Below are 18,596 nucleotides of genomic sequence, written 5' to 3'. Positions count from 1 at the left end.
CAAGCGTGTCTCACAGGGAGGCAGTGGCAAGAGCTCTGGGCCCTAGAACGTTCTTATATTCTAGGTCCTCTGCTTACTAGCTGAGCAGCTCTGAGCAGATCATGTCGCCAGAGGGATCCTTGTTTCTTCACGTGTAAAATGAGGATGAACACGACCAATGTTGTCCACAAGAACCAAGGTCCCCTAGACTAGTCAGCACTGGTCACACCATGTTTCAAGGGCTCTGTGGGTTATAGTTGAGAAGGCAAGTGCACATGGGGGTGGAGAATGACAGAGCCAGGACCCCAGCCCAGCTCTTCTGATGGTGAGTCCAGTGTTCCTCCCACTGAACTGGGCTCTTATTTAGGATACCGTGAAGAACTATGAAAACACATGGAGTAAGAAAGTGAAGTGATACATGGCAGGCTGTCAGAAGCACCTGGATACAGGTGCAGAGCCACAGGAAGGCAGACGGCCGGGGCGGAAGCTAAGAAGCTGTGTGGAGCCTGGCCCGTCGGCACCTCAAACATTTTTAGAATAAGCAGCCCTAAGAGGGAAGTGTATAGCGGTACGCACTTGCCTCAGGAAACAAGAAATATCTCAGACAACCTAACCCCTACACCTAAAGTAACCAGAGAAAGAACAAACAAAACCCAAGGGTAGTAGAAGAAAAGAAATCAAAGTTTAGAGCAGAAACATAGACTAAAAAAATGGAAAAGATCGATGAAACTAAAAGCTGGTTCTTTGAAAAGATAAACAAAATTGATCAACTTTTAGCCAGACTCAACAAGGGGAAGAAAAAAAAAAGGCCCAAATCAATAAAATCAGAAATGAAAAAGGAGAAGTTACAACCAACACCACAGAAATACAAAGGATCATAAGAGGCTACTGTGAGCGCCTGCATGCCAATAAAATGGTCAGTCTAGAAGAAATGCACAAATTCTTAGGAAGGCACAACCTCCCAAGACTGCATCAGGAAGAAACAGAAAATAGGAACCGATCTATGTTTTGTAGTAGAAATTCTTTTCCTATGATGGAAAAGAATCTGAAAAGGAATACACATACGTATATGTACGACTGAAATATGACGCTGTGCACCAGAAACGGACACAGCACTGTGAACTGCTACGCTTCCGTGAAAAAACAGAAAAGAAGAAAATATGAATAGACCAGTTACCAGCACTGAAATGGAATCAGTAATTAAAAAACGCCCAACAAACCAAAGTCCAGGGCCAGATGGCTTCACAGGCAAATTCACCAAACATTTCCTTCTGAAACTTCCAAAATATTGTGGAGGAAGGAACACTTTCGAACTCATTCTAGGAAGCCATCATCACCCTGATATCAAAACCAGACAAAGATATTGCACACACACACAAAGAAAATTACAGGCCAATATCACTTATGAATATAGATGCAAAACTCCCCGACAAAATACTAGCAAGCCGACTCCGACACTGCATAAAAAGGATCACACATCATGATCAAGTGGGACTTACCCCAGGGGTGCAGGGATTTTCCATATCCACAGACCAATCAGTGTGATACACCACATCAACAAATTCAGGAATAAAAACCATATGATCATTTCAATAGATGTAGGAAAAGCTTTTGATAAAATTCAACATTTATTTATGTTAAATACTCTCCAGAGGTGGGCACAGAGGGAACATACCTCAACATAATAAAGGCCACATATGACAAACCCACAGCTAACATACTCTGGTGAAAAGCTGAAAGCATTTCCTCTAGGATCAGGAACAAGACAAGGCTGCCCACTCTCGCCACTTTTATTCAACATAGTTTGGGAAGCCCTGGCCACAGCAGTCAGGAAGAAATAGTAATAAAAGGCATCCAAATTGGAAATGAAGAAGTAAAACTCACTGTTTGCATTTGACATGAAACTAGACATAGAAAATCCTAAAGATGCTACTAGAAAACTATTAGAGCTCATCAATGAATTTAGTAAAGTTTCAGGATCCTAAGTTAATATACAGAAATCTGTGGCATTTCTGTACACTAACAACAAAATACCAGAAAGAGAAATTAAGGACACAATCTCATTTACTATCAAATTAAAAAAAAAAAACAACAACAAAAAGCTAGGAATAAACCTACATAAGGAAGCAAAGGACCTGTACTCTGAAAACTGTAAGACACTGATGAAAGAAACTGAAGATGACACAGATGGAAAGGTACACAGTGTTCTTAGACTGGAAGAATCAATATTGTTAAAATGGCCATACTGCCCAAGGCAATCTACAGATTCAACGCAATCCCTATAAGTTTTTCACAGAACTGGAAGAAAAAAATTATTAAATTTGTAGGAACACAAAAGACCCCAGGTAGCCAAAGCAATCTTGAGAAAGAACGGAGCTGAAGGAATCACACTCCCTGACTTGAGACTCTATTACAAAGCTTCAGTAATCAAAACAATATGGTACTGGCCCCCAAACAGACACATAGATCACTGGAACAGGATAGAAAGCCCAGAAATAAACCCACACACTTACAATCTACAACAAAGCAGGCAAGAATATACAATGGACAAAAGACAGTCTCTTTAATAAGTGGTGCTGGGAAAACTGGACAGCTGCCTGTAAAAGCATGAAAATAGAACATTCTCTAACACCATACACAAACACAAGCACACACAAACCTCGAAATGGATTAAAGACCTAAATGTAACACTGGATACTGTAGAACTCCTAGAGGAAACATAAGCAGAACACTCTTTGACATAAATTGCAGCTATTTATTTATTTACTTACTTACTTACTTACTGATTTATTTATTTATTTAATCAACCCTTCTCCTAGAGTAATGGAAATAAAAGCAAAAATAAGCAAATGGGACCTAATTAAACTTAAAAGCTTTTGTACAGCAAAGGAAACAAAACGAAAAGACAACCTATGGAATGGGAGAAAATATTTGCAAATGATGAGACCGACAAGGGACTAATTTCCAAAATACACAGACAGCTCACAGTTTAATATCAAAAAAACAAACAACCCAATCAAAAAATGGACAGAAGACTTAAACAGACATTTCTCTGAAGAAGATATATAGATGGGCAACAGGCACATGCAAAGATGCTCAATATCACTAATTATCAGAGAAATGCAAATCAAAAGACTACAATGAGGTGTCACCTCACACCAGTCAGAACGACCATTATCAAAAGGCTACAAATAATAAATGCTGGAGAGGGTGCAGAGAAAAGAGAACTCTACACTGTTGGTGGGAATATAGTTAGGTGCAGCCACGGTGGAGAACAGTATGGAGCATCCTTTTAAAAACTAAAAATAAACTTCCCCTGTGATCCAGCAATCCCACTCCTGGGCATGTATCAGTGGAAACCCAAATTTGAAAAGATACATGCACCCCAATGTTCATAGCAGCACTATTTACAATAGCCAAGACATGGAAACAACCTAAATATCCATCAACAGATGACTGGATAAAGAAGTGGTATATATACACAATGGAATATTACTCAGCCATAAAAAAATAAAAATCATGCCATTTGCAGCAACATAGATGGACCTGGAGATTATCACACTGAGGAAAGTTAACTCAGAGAGAAAAAACCAAAAATCATATCTTTTATATGGGAATCTAAAAAAATTGATACAAATGAACTTGTTTACAAACCAGAAATAGACTTAAACAGACATAGAAAACAAAGTATGGTTACCAGAGGGAAAAGGGGTCAGGGAGAGGGATAAATTAGGAATTTGGGATTAACATACACACAACTAACTATATATAAAATAGATAAATAACATTGATCTACTGTATAGCACAGGGAATTATATTCAGTATCTTGTAATAAACGATAATGGAAAAGAATGTGAAAAGTATATATATATATAATTGAATCACTTTACTGTATACTTGAAACTAACACAACATTATAAATCAACTATACGTCAATAAACTATAAATATACATATATGTATTTGAGGCAAAGGCATGTAAGCTCAGTGAAAATGACAGGGACTACGAGCAAGAAGGAATAAATGTTGTCAAGTATGGCATCAAACAGAAAAAAATTTTTTAGGATAAGTATGTGGGAGCCTGGTGGCACATGAGAAGAGGTTTATCAATAGGGAGAAAACCTCATAAATGAGCCGAATTGTGTCAAGGGAGGATTCAGGAGAACTCCAAAATGCTGAGACTAGGAGACCAGTGGCAGTGTTCTCCACGGTCCATCTCTGCATTTGGAGTTTTCTACTTTTACCAACTATAAATCCGATCTCTCTCACAAAACAGCCCAGTTTAGACAATGAACAAGTGAAAGACATAAAAAGAATTTTAAATCATTGTGCTTTCCTCTCTTTCTGCCTCTTTGTCTCTCTCTCACATGCCCACACATCGCACAGTCTTCTTCCATCTACCATGGGAGTTGGGGATGAGGGAGACATCAACCCAAGGAGAACCCTGCCATTCACATTACACAGCCCCGGAGCCCCCACGCATTGTATTCAACACGTCTGGGCTCCTGTCCGTGCTACTGGGGATGTACTAACTTGATCAACTCCTGCCGGTCACCAAGAACAGCCGCCATGGCTGCATTTCACTGCAAACATAATTTCCCACACCCTCCCTCATTTTTGCTCCTCTCTATATTCTGTTAATTTCCAGACTAAATATGATGAATTCAAGGTCTCCAAAATCATAACTGTCTGTACGCACAGACCACAGCTCCACTGATGGCGGAGGGGACATTCTTTTGAGTCCATTTTCAAGGCTTGAGTTTCTTATTTACTCTGGTCTTTCCCTCTACCCTCACTCTCCTTCCCTTTGCACTGGATTCTCTTTATAGTAAATTTAGTTATCTTTGTCATCTTCCTCCCTCTTTGTTAAGAAAAAGTTGTTAAATTGCTAACTGCTTCTACAGCATGGTATTGTTATTTAAACATTTTTTTTTATTCTAAAAAGGGTGGAACATGATAAATACCATATCTCTGAATTTCCATTTTTTCCCTACTGTGCTGTATGTGGAGTTTGCACTGAGTAAGCACTGGGTAAGAATCATTTGATTACTGTGTTCGGGGATCACGTAGACACTCTGTCATTCGTTCTCTTGCTCGATACTGTTCAGATACTTCTTTGCTGATTGGGAATTTCAACCACAGGGAGTCAAAATAAAGCAAAAGGGATGAACTACTGTCTTCATTTTGCAACTTGCGTCCAGCCCCAGTAAAGCTTGTGGAAAAAGTCGCGGCAGCCAGCTAAAATGAGGTGGGTGGGACTCGGTGCGGATTTCAGTCCCCTGTGATCACGTTTCATCTCTGCAGAAATTCAGGAGCCAGCTGCGCTCTGCTCGCTGACGGGGTACAGAATGCCGACAAGACTGCTATTTCGAGAATGCTTTTTTATCTTAGTATGCGTTATGTGTGTCGAGCAAACATACTTTGGAAAGCAGAATGACGACAGATGTCTGACTCACTGGGCACTGGTGACCGTGTCCACTTCTACGATTCCCTTGTTCTGGTTCTGGCCAGTCTCTGCCTTCAAGTCTGACACAGGTGCTTGCAGTCTGGCTGAAGCTACAGCAGGTGGCTTTCTGTCTCTGGACGTCTCTGTGGATCTCAGTGCTTGAGAGGCTGCCCTGCAGCCTCACCCTCAAGGGCCATCTGTCTGCCTGGCTGCGTGTGCTTCGGTTCAGTCCTTTTTTTTTTCCTCATCAGAGAACTAGCTTCAACCTGTGTTTCTCGGAGTCTCACAGCAGACGGATCTCATTCTTTTTTTTTTTTCTTTAATTTTGTATTGATTTACAATGTTAGTTTCAGGTGTACAGCAAAGCAATCCAGTTATATATATATACATATATAATTTTTTTCTTTTCTTTTCAGATTCCTTTCATTCTTATGCATGTCATTCTGAGGCCATGGCAAGTCGTCTCTAGGGCCAGGCCTCCTGCTTCGCGGGCATTCAGCCCCCTGACCCTGAGTGCTCAGTTCTGCCCCTCTGCTCCTGAGGGCTCAGGCGGGCAGTGTCAGGGAAGCAGTGCTGTGGGCTGTTAGCTTGTATCATAGTCTCTGGTGAGTTAGAGAAGGCCCGCGGAGGCGCCTACAGCAGTGTGGATGTCACGTCTGAACTCCCACATCCCAGCCGTCTTGGGAAGTCTCCCCATTCCCAGACACAGGAGGACCTGAGTCTGCAGTGTATCTAGGGCATTGTGGAGAAGGGAGGGACACGGGGCAGGAGTGGTTTCTAAAAATGCCACCCCTGTGGTCACCCCAGCTACTTCGTAAAGGGTGGAGCACTGCACCTTTAAATGGGAAGCCCCTTCCCACGCTGCCAGACACCTGCAGCAGGGGGCGCCCGCTCTTCCCGGACTGACCGCCCAGGCCTGCTGAGACCGGGTTTCAGAAGCACTTGCTGCTGGACAGTTCCCCCGCCTCCCGGCAAGGTGAGGCGCGAGTCCAGGCAGAGGCTTCTCCCCGACCCCACGGCCCACGGAAAGGCTCGCACTGCACAGTAAGTGGGTGTCTGCCTGAGTGTGGTTCCCAGGGGCTGGAGCACGTGTGATCTCAGGCAGACGTGGAGCACGTGTGTGTCAGCACGGCATGGTTCACCACTGAAACCAACTCTCTCTCCTTGCTACTTGATTCCAATTATTCCTTATTTCAAAAAATAATATTTCTATATGCAAAAGCCATAATATATGTATATTATTGTTTTAGAATAACTAACTTGCCTTTGTTGATGATACTTTTAAAAAATATTATAATTAAAAGATACTAAGTAAGTTCTGCTCTTATCCCGTTCTTTGGGTCTGTTCCATTCTTTGGGTGTATTTTGTGTTTTTTTCTTATGACATCTTAAGAGCAATGTATAGCTCATTAGCTTTTAGAGTGTTAAAAACTATGGAAAACCATACGGAGTTTCCTCAAAAAAGTAAAAATAGAACTACATGAGATCCAGCAACTCCACTTCTTGGTATTTGCCTGAAGAAAAGGAAAATGCTACTTTGAAAAAATACATGCACCCCTACGTTCACTGGAGCAGTATTTACAACAGCCAAGATATGGAAGAAACCTAAGTGTCTCTTGATAGATGACTGGATAAAGATGTGATACGTGTGTGTGTGTAACACACATATACATACATACAATGGAATATTACTCAGCCATAAAAAAGAATGAAATCTTGCCATTTATAACAATGTGGATGGACTTGGATGGTATTATGCTAAGTTAAAGAACAAGTCAGACAGAGAAAGACAAATACCGTATGATTTCACTTACCTGTGGAATCTAAAAAACAAAACAAATGAAAAAAAAATCAGAAACAGATTCACAGATACAGAGAACTGGTGGTTGCCAGAGAGGAGTGGGGAGTGATGGGCGAAATAGGTGAAGGAAATTAAGAGGCTCAAACTTCCAGTTATAAAATAAATAAGTCACAAGGAGGAAAATACACAGAATGAGGAATATAGTCAATAATGTAAAATTTTAAATAGAGACAGATGGTAGCTAGACTTATCATGGTGACCATCTAGTAATGTGTATAAATGTCACATTGTTATGTGGTGCACCTGAAACTAATGTGACATTGTATGCAAATTTTAAAAAATCCCTAATATAAGAATTGAAATTATAAACTTCCCTGAACTATGAATTCCACAAGTTTTGACATGTAATATTTTAATTATTATACAGTTATAAGTATTTTTAAAGTTTTCATTATGATCTTTTGTCTCAATTATTTAGAAATGTGATTTTGATTTTAAAATGTATGGTCTTTAAAAATAGTTTGTAATAATTTCTACCTTAACTGCAATATGATCAATTTGGATTGTATGACACCAGTTCTTAAGAGATGTGTTAACCCTTGTTTTGTAAGTTAAAAATTGCACAATGAACAACTATAAATTCTCCACCCTCATTCAAACACCCTGTTGCATGTATTCAGAAGAATGTCTCATTTTTCTGTACAGGATTCTATAGAAGCCTATTAAATCAAGTCTGTTACGTATGATTAAATCTTTTATGTCTTTAAATTTTGTCAGCTCGACGTATCAGTATTTGGACTGATGTAACTGATGTACTGAAATTTCCAACACTGAAGACAGTTCCTTGGCAATTCCTCCTTTTTCAATTTCCACTTTGCACATTCTAAGGTTTATCTTACTACCCTCTTAAAAGTTTAGAATTGTTTTTGTAAACTGACAACTCAATAAAAAAAAATGCTTAAAAAATTTTAGAATTGTCACATCTTTTTCATGAGTTGAACACTTTATCATGTAGTGACCCTCCCTTATCCCTACAAAATGGTTTTATTTAAAAGCATATTTTATCTGATATTAATAAAGCTATTCCAGCTTTCTTTTTAAAATATTTGCCTGGTAGACTTTCTATTTTCCATAATTTTACCTTCAAATTTTCCATGTCTTTATTTTGTAGCCATGTCTCTAGAAAAGTTTTGGCTAGATTTTATTTTGTTTTCTTAAATCCATCCATCTCGAATTATAACTGGCATGCTTAGTCTGTATATATATATATATATATATATATATAGTTTCCAAACCCTTTAATTTTTATTTTTTATTGAAATATAGTTGATTTACAATGTTGTGTTAGTTTCAGGTGCATAATAGCAAAGTGATTCAGTTATATATAAGTGTGTGTATATATAATTGGTGTATATATGTAACTGATATATATATATATATATGATTCTTTTCAGATTCTTTTCCACTATAGGTTATTACAAGATGTTGAATATAGTTCCCTGTGCTATGTAGTAAGTCCTTGTTATTTACCTGTTTTATATACAGTAGTATGTATCTGCAAATCCCAAACTCCCCCAATTTATCCCTCCCCACCCAACCACTTTCCCCTTTGGTAACCACAGTTTGTTTTCTATGTCTGTGAGTCTATTTCTAGTTTGTAAATAAGTTCCTTTGTATCTTTTTTTTTAGATTCCACATATAAGTGATATCATATGATACTTGTCTTTCTCTCTTTGACGTTTCACTTAGTATGATCATCTCTGGGTCCATCCATGTTGCTGCAAATGGCATTATTTCATTATTTTTTATAGCTGAGTAATATTCCAGTGTATATATTTATATATCTTATTTTCTTTATCCATTCATCTGACATCCATTAAGTTTTACAAGTTATCTTTTTCTTTTGAAAACTGTCAAATTCACAGAATATTTTAAAGAACAGAGAACCATGAACGTATACCTGTATACCTTTCACCTAGATGATTCTCCAGCTGTTACCATCTTACTACTTTGTGTGTGTACATACAAGCACATATATCTCTATATACACATATATACTTAATATATTTACACACACACACCGTTCCACTCCCCTTTAGGAAACCGTCTGAAAGTAGGTTGCAGCCATTATACATGTGACTCTGAAATACTTCAGCACACCTCTCTCAAGAACAAAGACACTTACACAAACATGGTGCTACTGCCACACAGAAGGAAATTCATGTGAATCAATAATACCAACCAACCTATTGTTCATACTCAAATGTCTCCAGTTATCACCCAAATGTCATCAGTATCAGCTCCTTTTTTCTTTTTTTCCTGATTTAGGAGCCATTATGTGTGGCTGTTGAGTCCCCGTGGTCTCTCCCATTCTAGAACAGTCCCCGCATCCCTCTGCTGTTCATGCCACTGAAACCTAGGAAGGATATTCTACATTCTGGAACTGTCCCAGTGGTTTCCTCGTTATTAGACTTGGGTCAGACATTTCCAGCAAGAATCTCATGTGGGTGACGCTGTATCTGCCCTCAGGGGCACACGCTGTCAGATCTGGGTTGTTACAGTGGGTACCGCCAGACCTCGCCCTGTAAAGGTTTTATCCAAATAGGACAGCGAAGAGGGAGAAGAGGAGGAGGGAGAGGGCAGCACATTCATCTTTCAGGTAATACCAAGCAGGCGGTACCTTTGAAGCTGCCGTGGGGGCTGCTGCGGATCCGGGGCGCCCAGCCTGCTGCACTTTGCTCTGATGTTTATCGGTGGGTATTTGTTGATCGCGCCTGGGAGGAGAAAACACGTGTGAGCAGACCCTCAATCACAGCAGGGAACACTACAGCAACCCGCTCTGTATGCCAAGTGTCCCTTCGCCGCCTTCAGCATCCACCAAAGGAAGACACCAGCTAAGGGACTGAGAAGACTTCCCAGGGGAGCCTCTGAAACTGGGTTCAGAAAATGCATCTCTGCCAAATTTACAGGTGGAGAATCCAACTTGCCCTTTAGTAAGATGCCCTTCGCTGCTGACACCCATCAAACATTAGAGGAGGCATCATGAGTCCATCCTAAGAGTCTAGCCTCTAACTGACATGAACCAAGCAGAACAGCTATTTTTTATCTGCTCCTTTGGAATATCAAAACGCAGAGGGGAAAGACATTCCCCTTCTGGTCTCTGTGTCATTGACAGCAACTGTAACCACAGCGCCATCTTGGGTTTAATTCATTAGTGGCTCATTTCCTCTGAAGTATGATCATTTTTTCATAGTAATAAAGCATGCCTCTTCCCCAAACCATTTAAAGGTCATTTTGTGATGGGAACCTTTTAAAAACTGCATGATTTATTTCCTGGCAGCATTAAGTTTAATTGTGTGTTAAACACGATGAAATCTCTTCCTGGTGACCCAGTGTCGTGGTAAGTAGCGAGCCTGTCCTGGGCTGGGCCACCACCTCCGGGGCTGCTGCTGTGGACTGGGTGGGTGCTTCTCAACCGCACGGCCAGGACTGCGACGTTTCCTTGGTTGTGCATCTGATTTTTAGGTTTTTTTTTTTTTTTTTTTTTTAATCTGTCTTAACTCTGGCCATCATGTTGTTTGTCAGTAGTCTTACTTAGAAAATGTGTTGATTCCAATGCAGACTGTGCCTGACAGCCAACTCTGTCACAGCGGGGTGGGCTCAGAGAGAGCTGGAAGAACCCCCAGGAGGGCAGAGACCACAACAGTGTGGGTCACCCCTTGATATCCCGCATCTGAGCAGGGAGTGGCTCAGGGCAGGTACCTCATACACACGTGGGAAAGTTGGGAGAGTGCATCTGGGGGCCTGCTACGGGATGCAGCAGGCTGGATTTACAGCTATAAAGATTAGAGATGTCTTATTTATTTATTTGGGGGGGGTTGCTTGTTTATTTTCTTATTTTAATGGAGGTACTGGGGATTGAACCCAGGAGCTCGTGCGTGCTAAACACACACTACCCCTGAGCTACACCCTCCCCGCCACCAAGATTGGCAATTTCTTGATACTTAAGTTTCAGAAAAGTGGTGTATAACCATGTCATGGTCATAGTTTTTCAAAAGCACTTAATATGTCTCTCCCTTACCCCATCATTCCTCCTTAAATACCTCTTCCCCTTCCCCTGGGTGGTGGCGAGGGTGTCCTTTAATGCAGTTGGACTAATTACCATGGAACACCACCACGAATTTGGGGGGCTGGGAATGGAAACTCCATCTTAACTTCCTTTCAACTTTTTGCCTTATAAGGAGTGTTTCTTTAAAAGTTTCTGCATCTTTCTGGGTGTTCTTTTGTTTCACCCTTACAAACGCTTTGTGATCTCTTCCTCAGAAAGACCCCCAGCACCCCGTACTTTGTGCCTCATTTCTCGTGGCTCAGCTTCCTGGTCCCTATTACAGAACATGCCCATGCACATTTCATTCTAGGAACACACTGCTCGTGTATCTGGGTTTCTCAAACCATAATGTGCATGCGGATCCCCTGGGACTCCTGATAACATGCAGATTCTGGATCAGACTGCCTGGGGCAGGGCCTGAGATTCTGCATTCTTCATAAGCTCCTAGATGATGCTGGGAGGTGGGTCCTAGACTGACACCTGGGGGAGCAGGGGACCAGGGGACACAGCAGCAGCCCCACTGACCACTTCCCCAGGCTCCCCAGACCTCACCGACCCTGGCCCGTCCACGTCTTTGCCGCCTTAGCAGGTCTCACCGTGCAACGTCAGTGACAAGTTTGGGACGTGGTCAGAAGCTCCCTTCAGCTGCACTGCGTACTTCTTAGCCTGAGCGTTCACTTTTTTTTTTTTTTTTATCTAACCCCCAAGAGTATGTTCACCATGAAAACAATCAGAAACCCAACCGTGGTTGTCAACCTCCAGAGCCACATCAGGACATGGTTTCTTTTAATCCATCCCATTCCATTTGAAACGAATCGCATACTTTCAAGGCAAGCTCACGCCAAGAAACAGCCTGCGTTTCTTTTTTATGGGCACCTGTTACACTAATTACGGGGATCATACAAAGTCATTAACAAGGCTGAGAAATTTTGCAGGTGGGTATCTTTCACTGACCGGTAGAAGGGTGTCTCTTAAGACTTCAAATTCTGTCTTGGGACCTTGTAAAAGCAAAGCCCAGAACTGCTGAATTTTTCTTGGGCTCTCTTGGGGTGTGTTACATGGTCACACTTTCGATCAAAGGACAGCGGGATCATGTTCCACCGTGGGGGTTTCCACTCTAGCTCATGTCTAGGCTGTGACTTCCCACCCCTGGACTCTACTGCTCCCTGCAGACAGATGTGTGAGCAGCTGCTTGTTATGACTGCGTCTCCATAGGAACGAGAGGCATAAAAAAGATGAGCCAGAAAATGAAATGCTTAGAAATCAGAGGCTCCCTCCCTCCACCCTCCATCATTCCACATTTTCCTCTCTGACCCTGCGGTGCCCTTGGAGACAGAGGTTTCCAAGAACCACGTCAGCTCATGAACCCTTCTTTGGGGAATACCAAGTTATACTCTGAATGTGCGAGGAGGAACGGATTTTATGACTTACGCCTGACGGAGCTCATAAAAGCCTTCAAAAACTTCACGCCATAACTGTGGTCAGGTTTATGGATGCGGCCAAGCTGGATCAGATGGTGATCCAGAGGGAAGCTGGCTAGGTCTTCCAGTTCCTGGTCACTCCACGAAGGGCCCAGGGAGAACACAAAGAGAGCATAACCTTGACACTTGGCTCTCCAGGATTCTTTCCTCAAGGTTTCCCTGTCCAGGTGACTGGTTTCCCCCGCTGATATCACGAAAATGACTTTGTTTCTCCTCAGGTTGGGTGTCTTTAGGAAGACATTGTCCAGAGCCCACTGCAGGGCGTGGCCAAGGAAAGCATCTCCGTGGAGCTGCTGCACCGACTCGTCCACGTGCCTCTTCATGAGACGTTTACTCCTGTAGGTGGTGAGGTTGAACTCAGTCCTAACGGGACTCCCCTGAGAGCGGGCGAGGAAGCCAGGGGGAGCGTAGCTCAGGAGGGCCACCCGGTCTCCAGTGACAGAGGTCTCGGGCTCCGGGCTGACTTCAAAGTGATCCAACAGCGCGCCCAGGAAGCCCCTGATGTCTTCAAACTCCGCCCTCCCCACGTGCCGGGAGCTGTCCACCAGGAACGCAGCATCCACGTAAGCCTGCACGGGAGGTGGTCTGGCCTGATCGCAAGAAGCATCCGGGTTGCATATGTCTGTGGAGCAAAAGTCACCGAGGGTTACTCACCAGGAATGGACAGAAGAGGAAGGGCAGCATCTCAGATATTTCAGCACTGGGAAGCGCCTCATCTCTGATGTTCACAGAGCTTCTAAGTGACTCTGGGAGCAGCAACGGGAAGGTTTCCTAGTATGTGGATTACATCTTTATCCAAACAGCACAGACTTTATATCCAGCCTGTGTCTTGAATCCCATTCATGACTGTTGTCTGACCTTTAATTTTTCATTTTATTTATTCATTTTTTCAACGGAGGTACTGGGGACTGAACCCAGGACCTCGTGCGTGCCAAGCATGCACTCCACCACTGAGCTCTACCCTGCCCCCCAACTTTTTAAAATGAGGCTGTCTAACAGAAGTTTCATCTCGGCTGTGTTTTAAGTTTATAAAGAATGAAGTGGACAATTCATCTTGCGCTTGTACGAGTACACTACCATGATGTAAAAGCGAATGGCCTCTGACTTTAGTCTGAAAAGTCATCTGCTTAAGACTGAGTGAAGAAAAGCAAGGAGCCTTGTATTTCAATTCAAGTAAAGGTTTATAACGTGACGTCTGGCTCTGCGTAGACATTCAGGACAGAGCTACCACCCATGTTTGTATGTCTAAAGTGCCTGTTAGTCGAAAGCTCAATATGTGCTTGTTAAATAAACACACACAAACGCTGCAGGCTAATGGGCTTTCATAACGCGCGAGGTCATTTTAATAAACATGCACATCTCCTTTACGAAAAGGGTGGTCATAAAAACAGAGAATGGATTTCATTGGCTCTGACCACAATGAATATTCAGAGGAAGAAAAAGAAATCGGAAATAAAAAGGATCTTAGAGGTCACCTACTCTTCTAATTTTACTGAGGCCAGGAGGGTGAAGTCACTTTGCCAAAGATACACCAGTGTTTCAAGTGTCTGCCTATCAGGGCCATATTGTCAGAGACGAGGCCGTGTGGGACCGCAGCCGGGCGGTCGCAGGGCCTGAGAGCCACAATGTCTGGGTTCTGGTCTCGCTGTCCCCAGAGACAAGCCTGCGGGGTGGGCCTGTCCAAGCCACCGCTGGGCCTCAATTCTGCACAGCGAGGTGACTGCATGAGACTCGTCCCGAGAGCCCTTCCAGGGCTGACATCCTGCAATCCTGGCTTTTCAGCCACAGCCGACACTGAAGGAGGAGAATGTCCTCTTTAAAAGCCAAAGAGAAGAAAGAGAAACCAAAAACACGAGTGTGGACAACTTAGATGTGGATCTGGGACGTGAATAAAAACTTTGAGATGTAAGGGTCATCCCGAGGATGCAGCCCCCAGGGTGTGCGGCCAGCTGCAGAACTTCAGTCCCACTCATGGACTTGGTGAGGACACGGCTCCCAACAAGTCACGGTTCCCCTCTCGACACTCAGCAAGATCTGACGACCACGCTTCACGTTTGTCAGGGGACAGCATGGTCACCTGTGTGCGAGAGGCTTTCCAAAACCGGGCACCGCACGCCGCCCACTGGTTCAATTTTTGCGGGGTTTCTTAGCTGCAGGAAATGACAGCCAAAATAGCTTCCCTTAAAAGCCTTAGAGACAAAACAAGAGTTTCAGCCAAGAAGCAGAGCCAAGATCTATCCCCAGACACACATGTGCGCCCTCTGACCGTGCAGCATACCAGCGCGCTGCGGTCACTGAGTGACCGCGCAGCCGAGCGCTCAAGGTGGGCCGGGTCCGCCCAGGGGACGCTCGGACCCTTAACAGCGGTGCGCAGAGTGCCGGCACCTGACAGGCCCTGTGCAACCCGGGGGCAGCGGGGAAGGGAGGGACCCATCAGAGGGAAGCAGAGGGGAAGACGGAAAGGAGAGGGCTCCTAGAAGACCTCCCGCGTCTCCCTCAGAGTCGCACCTCCCTGTGAGGTCGCCTCTGTGGCACGGAGCTCCAGGGATCCATCAGGGCCACTCATGAACTGCAAGTGTTTTAAAGCCAGCTTTCTTGGGTGTGACCTGGCTGTGAGCAAACTATTTCATCTCCCCTGTAAAAAGGAGCTAATAACCATTCAGATGTTTTAGAGCGATTATAAGGATTGAATCAAACAATGAGAAGAGTCCTTAGAACACAGTGAACACAGCAGCTTAAGTATTAACTGTCCTCATTACCACCGTCAGCGGTCAGAGAGGTGCGTGGCTAATGATGAGTGTCTGATAACTGTTAGCCGTCACACCCACCAGCAATCTTTGTAATTATTAGAGCAAAAAGACACAGAAGGTTCAAACCTGTCTTTGTAATTATTAGAGCACTCCAATTATTATTAATTGTCCAGTTATATTTAGTCTCCTATTTGGTCTGGCCAGTTCTCCAGCTGTGGTGTTTTAGACTGCGTCTAAAACACCACAGACAAACCAGCACTGCGACTCTTCTTGATGCGTGACACGTGGGAGTCCGTGAAGCCTCCTTCCAACGAGCAATGCACGAATCTCTGCTAATTTCCATTTCTCCTGCAAAGCATTTCTTTGGCTGGTGAACGCTAGAGATTTTGAAAATTCATAAATATACTTTACAGCATGAAAAGCTTGGCAATGGGACAGGCTGAAGTTTTTCTGAAAATGATGACGGTTTCCTGGCGGCGGCACTAGTGTCCCCACTCCATCTGGGGGCGGGGCAGCGCAGAGCCCCAGGGAGGTGCTCCCGTGGCTCTGGGCATCCCTGCTGCCAAGTTCCAGCCGCTCCTGCCAGCGGTGACTCACTGCACTTGAGGGGCCAGATCAGGGTACATCCTGTCTGTGGGTCTTACCGTAGCAGAAAGTGCACCGCTGCAGGCCCTCCAGCGCTGGCGTGTAATCCGCTCCGGACGGAACCATGATGACCTGGAATGTGCCAGTGTCCTCGATCTGCAAGGAGGGGAAGCAGGAGGAAGAGCTGCCTGGTGGGGTGGCAGGACCCTCCCAGGATGGACTGGAGAGCGCGATGGGGCCCCTGCTAAGGGGGTCCAGGGAGGAAGCACAATGGGGTGGGGAGGGGAGGGGTGCTGAGACCACTGCCTGGGTTTAAGCTGACTCCCCCTGCAGCTGGATGACAGGTTCCTCCTTTGCCTCGGCTTCTTCCCTCACTTGTGAAACGGAGTCATCACAATCCCTACGAAGACCACTGGGGGCGCTACATCAGTTCCTAACGGAAAAGAACTTTTCTGGCACCTGGTGGGTGCCTCGCGAGTGGTGACAGACACCAAGCACTTCCACACCCATCGTCGCAAAGCCCAGGGAGCTCGTTCTTCTCACGTCGTCCCTGTTTTATAGATGGGAAACAAGCTCCAAGGAAGGTCAAAGGAAGATCAGACGACATGACACGGAAGCCGTTTAAAGAAGAGGACCCGAGACGCGCCCTCCCCACCAAGTCCCAGAGCAGCAGGAGAAATCAGACGCACAACCCGTTTGCTCAGACACATAGGGAAGCGAGCCTGTGTCGGCTGCTGAGACCTGCCCCACATGTCCACACTGGCTCCAAATTTCATTTGGATTCTGCCAAACTCTCAGATGATTTGAGATGTCAAAGGCATGATGATGATGCATCGAACTAGGGTTTTGTGATATAGCCTCCAAATAAGAATTCATCGCGTCACTAAAATGGACTTCTGTTCTTAATAAAAAACAAGTTTAGGTGTAGGTAAGCACAAGGGAAGAGAATGATGGAAGAAAAAGAGGGAAAATGGAGAAGTGGCAACATGATCTCTTTTGAAATGTCAGGTACTGGCTTCTCACCAGCTTGCACGGAGACCTTCTGGACAGCCCTGCACAGCTGCGCCCTCGAGTGGACGAGGTTTCTGGTTTTCTACTTTACCCTGTCTCCCCCAGAGCCTAGGGCGCACCTGGTCTACACAAGCTGCTCACTCACCATCTGCTGGATGGATGCACCTTGGAACCAAGTCTGACTTCTGAAGGTCACTGTCAAGAATCTGAACCTTCGCTGGGGCTCTTTTAAGATAAACTCCTTCAAGAAAGGAGCAGAGTCCCTAGGTGATTTGGATAGAATCTCTAAGAGGGACTGTTAACCCTCCACAGTTTAAAAAGACAAACCTCACAAAACGTTTTCTTAAGTTCTATGCTAGGCACAGAGCTTTGAGGGGGTGGGTGGAATTGCATCTGTTTGAATTTATATCACAAGTACCACCAACCATTTGCATCAGGATATTAAGAGTTGTCTCCTGTTTTGTGACTAAATAAAGGCCAGGGGCCATGGGGGCTCCCAGTAAACCGGGAATGAAGAGGACTCCGTGCGCACCCAGATCCATCCACTTCCGAGCTGCTGCCTCCGTGTAACCTGGCCCCAGTTTTCTCAGTTATGTGCTTTTTCTTTCATGAGCCTCGTACATCAGCCTGTTCAACTGCATAATTCTGAGTTAGTTCAAAGATGCTAACAGTGGGTTCAGCTCCTTTACAAGCCAGACTTTAATACTGTTCAACAGATTTTCATTTTGCATCAAGCAACTGATAACAGTCATATTTAAAGCAAAAGCTAGCATCCTGGCGTGCTCACCAGAAGCTCCAAGGGCCTGGGGCGTGGAGTGACATCATTTCACCTTCACCACCAGCCCCAGGAGACAAGCTCTGCTCTCCGTACTTTACAGAGGAGTACCACCTTTCAATCTGGTCTGCTCATTTTTAACAATTTCACAGAAAATTAGGGAGCTGGAAAGGGCCCCAGAAGGCTGCTTCCTCATAGCTGCCAGTCTCCAAGAGGGACAGAAGTCAACAGGTGAGTGACCTCTCACAAAAAGGTGGCATCTTGACCACCTACCTTGAGCCATTTGGCCTATGACAATATAAGTCAATCCTGCCTTTGGGAAGTTCTTAGTTAAGTCTAACCTGGGGTTTGCCCTGCTGTTTCCCTAATAAGAGGTTTCTCTGAGTTGGAGTTCAGCTGGTAATAATCTTCCACACACTTGAAGACAGTGACTCACTTTCTCTACATGAAATAACATTCAAATGCTTGTCCTGCTGGTTCAAGGTGCATTCTTCCAACACCCTTGGTGGCTGCTTGGGGCCCCTCCCCAGGCTCTCCCCACGAACGGAGAACAAGACAGCATACTGGGTGGACACGGAACTTTGCCGGGTCCAGCGGGCCTTCTGTGTGGACCCCCTGCCATAGGGTGTTTTCAAGGTCATTGTGATCCTGGGCGGTTGAT

At 44.4% G+C, this 18,596-nt stretch overlaps 1 protein-coding gene across 3 annotated transcripts in view; it reads right to left on the bottom strand.

The window, feature by feature from the left end:
* COL6A6 (collagen type VI alpha 6 chain) overlaps positions 1–18,596 on the bottom strand; it is a 148,135-nt gene that overhangs the window by 1,481 nt on the left and 128,058 nt on the right. For all 3 annotated transcript variants that reach the window (XM_045521376.2, XM_074372212.1, XM_045521375.2), the window contains 3 exons: positions 16,209–16,305; positions 12,765–13,436; positions 9,906–9,999 (listed from right to left, as the gene is read on the bottom strand). In XM_045521376.2, the coding sequence (XP_045377332.2) occupies positions 9,906–9,999; positions 12,765–13,436; positions 16,209–16,305 (863 nt within the window). The remainder of the gene's footprint in view (positions 1–9,905; positions 10,000–12,764; positions 13,437–16,208; positions 16,306–18,596) is intronic.

Source organism: Camelus bactrianus, chromosome 1 (assembly GCF_048773025.1).
Source record: "Camelus bactrianus isolate YW-2024 breed Bactrian camel chromosome 1, ASM4877302v1, whole genome shotgun sequence".
In the NCBI taxonomy this organism is placed as follows: domain Eukaryota; kingdom Metazoa; phylum Chordata; class Mammalia; order Artiodactyla; family Camelidae; genus Camelus; species Camelus bactrianus.
The sequence above is the reverse complement of the archived record's forward strand: the minus strand, read 5'-3'. Positions and strand labels throughout refer to the sequence as shown.